Source organism: Cajanus cajan, chromosome 5, assembly GCF_000230855.2.
Source record: "Cajanus cajan strain Asha chromosome 5, NIPB_CcT2T_4, whole genome shotgun sequence".
Taxonomy (NCBI): Eukaryota; Viridiplantae; Streptophyta; class Magnoliopsida; order Fabales; family Fabaceae; genus Cajanus; species Cajanus cajan.
In genome coordinates this window covers 61,103,294-61,105,534 of record NC_138521.1, presented here as the reverse complement: position 1 = coordinate 61,105,534, position 2,241 = coordinate 61,103,294, and the positions used below count along the sequence as shown (strand labels likewise).

The following is a 2,241-nucleotide window of genomic DNA, read 5'->3' as shown; positions in this document are numbered from 1 at the left end:
ATAGAGATTGAGAAGAATTTTTAGGATTTTTTCACTGAATTTTTTTTTTAATTTTTAGTAAAAGATTCTTATAAAGTTGTATTTAAATAGACTTTCTAATAAATAATTTATGTATCTCATTCCCTCTTTGGTCTTTCAGGAATGAGCACACAGATATGGCCCAATGGAACCACTAACCAACATCCCCATCAGTCGGTATTAGCTAATCCATAAAAAAAAGTGTTCCATATGTAATGGAAGACAAGAACACTACATCTATTCCAAAAGTAAATATGAAATATATATGAATATAACGAGTCTTATGATACATAAGAAGCCATTACTTCAAGAAATGAAAGTAAAAATGTTTTTGGCTGCCCATATTATAGTAAAGCAAAAAATATCACATAGGGGAGTAGATCATCATCATCTGGTGACAACATGCATGTAACAGATATCAGATATCTAGTGAAGATAACTAGAGTTTGATATTTGTTGTGAAGTAAAATAGGGTTTGAAGGGAGACATAAGCAACAATATCAATAAGACCTACTAGCTTAGGGGGTTTCTTCATGAGAAGCACTAAAAGAAGGAGCAACAACAACAGAAGAATAAACCTTAGAACTTCCTAATGAAATTCCACAGCACCCATCAGAGCCTTGTTCAGGAATGGAACAGACTATAGTTTCCTCAACAAGGGTGTCAAATTTGTCTCTCATCATGATTTGGTTTTTCCAAGGCATGACTGTGGAAAGTGCATGGTTCTTCATCACTACATGCTTAAGAAGCTGGTAAGCCCTAGGATTCTTACCCAAAATGTTGCAGTCTTCCTCATGAGTGTTCATGGTTCCAGGGTTTGGAAAGTTGGTTTTGGCATTTCTCCCTCTAAGAAGCCTTGCAGCATAGTCATAAGCCATGGCAGCATCTTCTGCTTTGTCAAAAGTTCCTAACCAAAGCCTTAGTTTCTGTGAGGAGCCCTTGATCTCAGCAATCCATCTTCCTGAAGGCCTTTGTCTCACCCCAAGAAACCTTTTCTCTCTCTTGTTTCCTACTGTTGGAACCTTCACGACTCTCTTCTCATAGGATTTGTCTATCTCAATAGGCATCAAGGAAAGATTCTTGTTTTGGTTTTGAGATTGGTGTGGAAATTTTGAAGTGTCTATGTTTTCCATGAGAGTTGGAGAAGAAAAGGGTTGGGTTGATTTTTAGCATAGATATGAGAAGAGGGTGAGCAATGATCACTAATAAAGCCTTTGATGTAACAATGAGGCAGATGATGAGGTAATAGCATGCTATTTGTCGGATTTGGGTTTGTTTCCTTCTTCAAAGGTTATTATACAGAAATAATTAAAGACGAATAAAAGAGAAGAATTGTGGAATCTTATCAGAAAGAAATCTTTTTTTAAAAGGCATCTGATTCAGATGGGAAGCATGTAAGAGAGTGAGAGACGTTGATAAACACTATTTCAGCTACACTTTTAAATTGTGATGAACACATCTAAAATGTGGCATGGTTTTAAAGCATAAATGAATAATATATATTTATATTAATTCATCATGTGGAAATATGCGTATTCAAGCCTTTTGATTGAAGATGATCAACATCAGAAACAATGTTTGGCAACAATTCAGGAGAGAGGAATATCCTAATGGAATTTGCTCAGGAACATCCACCCATGCCACTCCCCTGAAAAATATAAGCTTCATAAGGTTATATCTTTGTCCACAAAGGAAACCAAAAATAAGAATACTAGTCTTTTCTTTATAATCCTCGCATAATTAAGGAGAAATCTCAAGGCATTTCTATATTCTATTTAAAATTTTATTGATCAATATTTTATATCCAATCCAATGACATAAAACTTTGATCGGAAGACATATTACACGTATGCATTTGTGTATTAACACTTCTTTTTTAAGGAATTCCATACAAGGGTAGTTTACAATTTTACATGCATAGGAATTGCAGGGCAAGGTTGTACTTCGACACGTGTTACTAGAAGGCAATATCCTATATGGAGCTATGGTCCTATATGGAGCCATGGTTCAAGTTGCTGAAGAAAAATCCAAGGTAATGAGTAGATATAAGGTGCTTTTGTTCTGATTAATATATTTGAAAACCAATTCTTTGTTTAACAAGTACCCTTAAGGCAAAACTCCAACAGCCTAAAAACAAACTTCACACCTCAAAAGCCCGAAAACAAACAGAACCCACGTGTTTCTTTTAGCTTCATACTCTAATTAAATACTAGTATGGAACAT

General features: G+C 34.9%; 1 protein-coding gene across 1 annotated transcript; it reads right to left on the bottom strand.

The window, feature by feature from the left end:
• Window positions 1-248: 248 nt before the first annotated feature.
• On the bottom strand, window positions 249-1,832 carry LOC109807548 (uncharacterized). Its single transcript, XM_020370092.3, has one exon. It carries the CDS (start codon window positions 1,149-1,151, stop codon window positions 537-539), a length of 615 nt encoding a protein of 204 aa, XP_020225681.1. The 5' UTR covers window positions 1,152-1,832; the 3' UTR covers window positions 249-536.
• Between the last annotated feature and the right edge of the window lie 409 nt (window positions 1,833-2,241).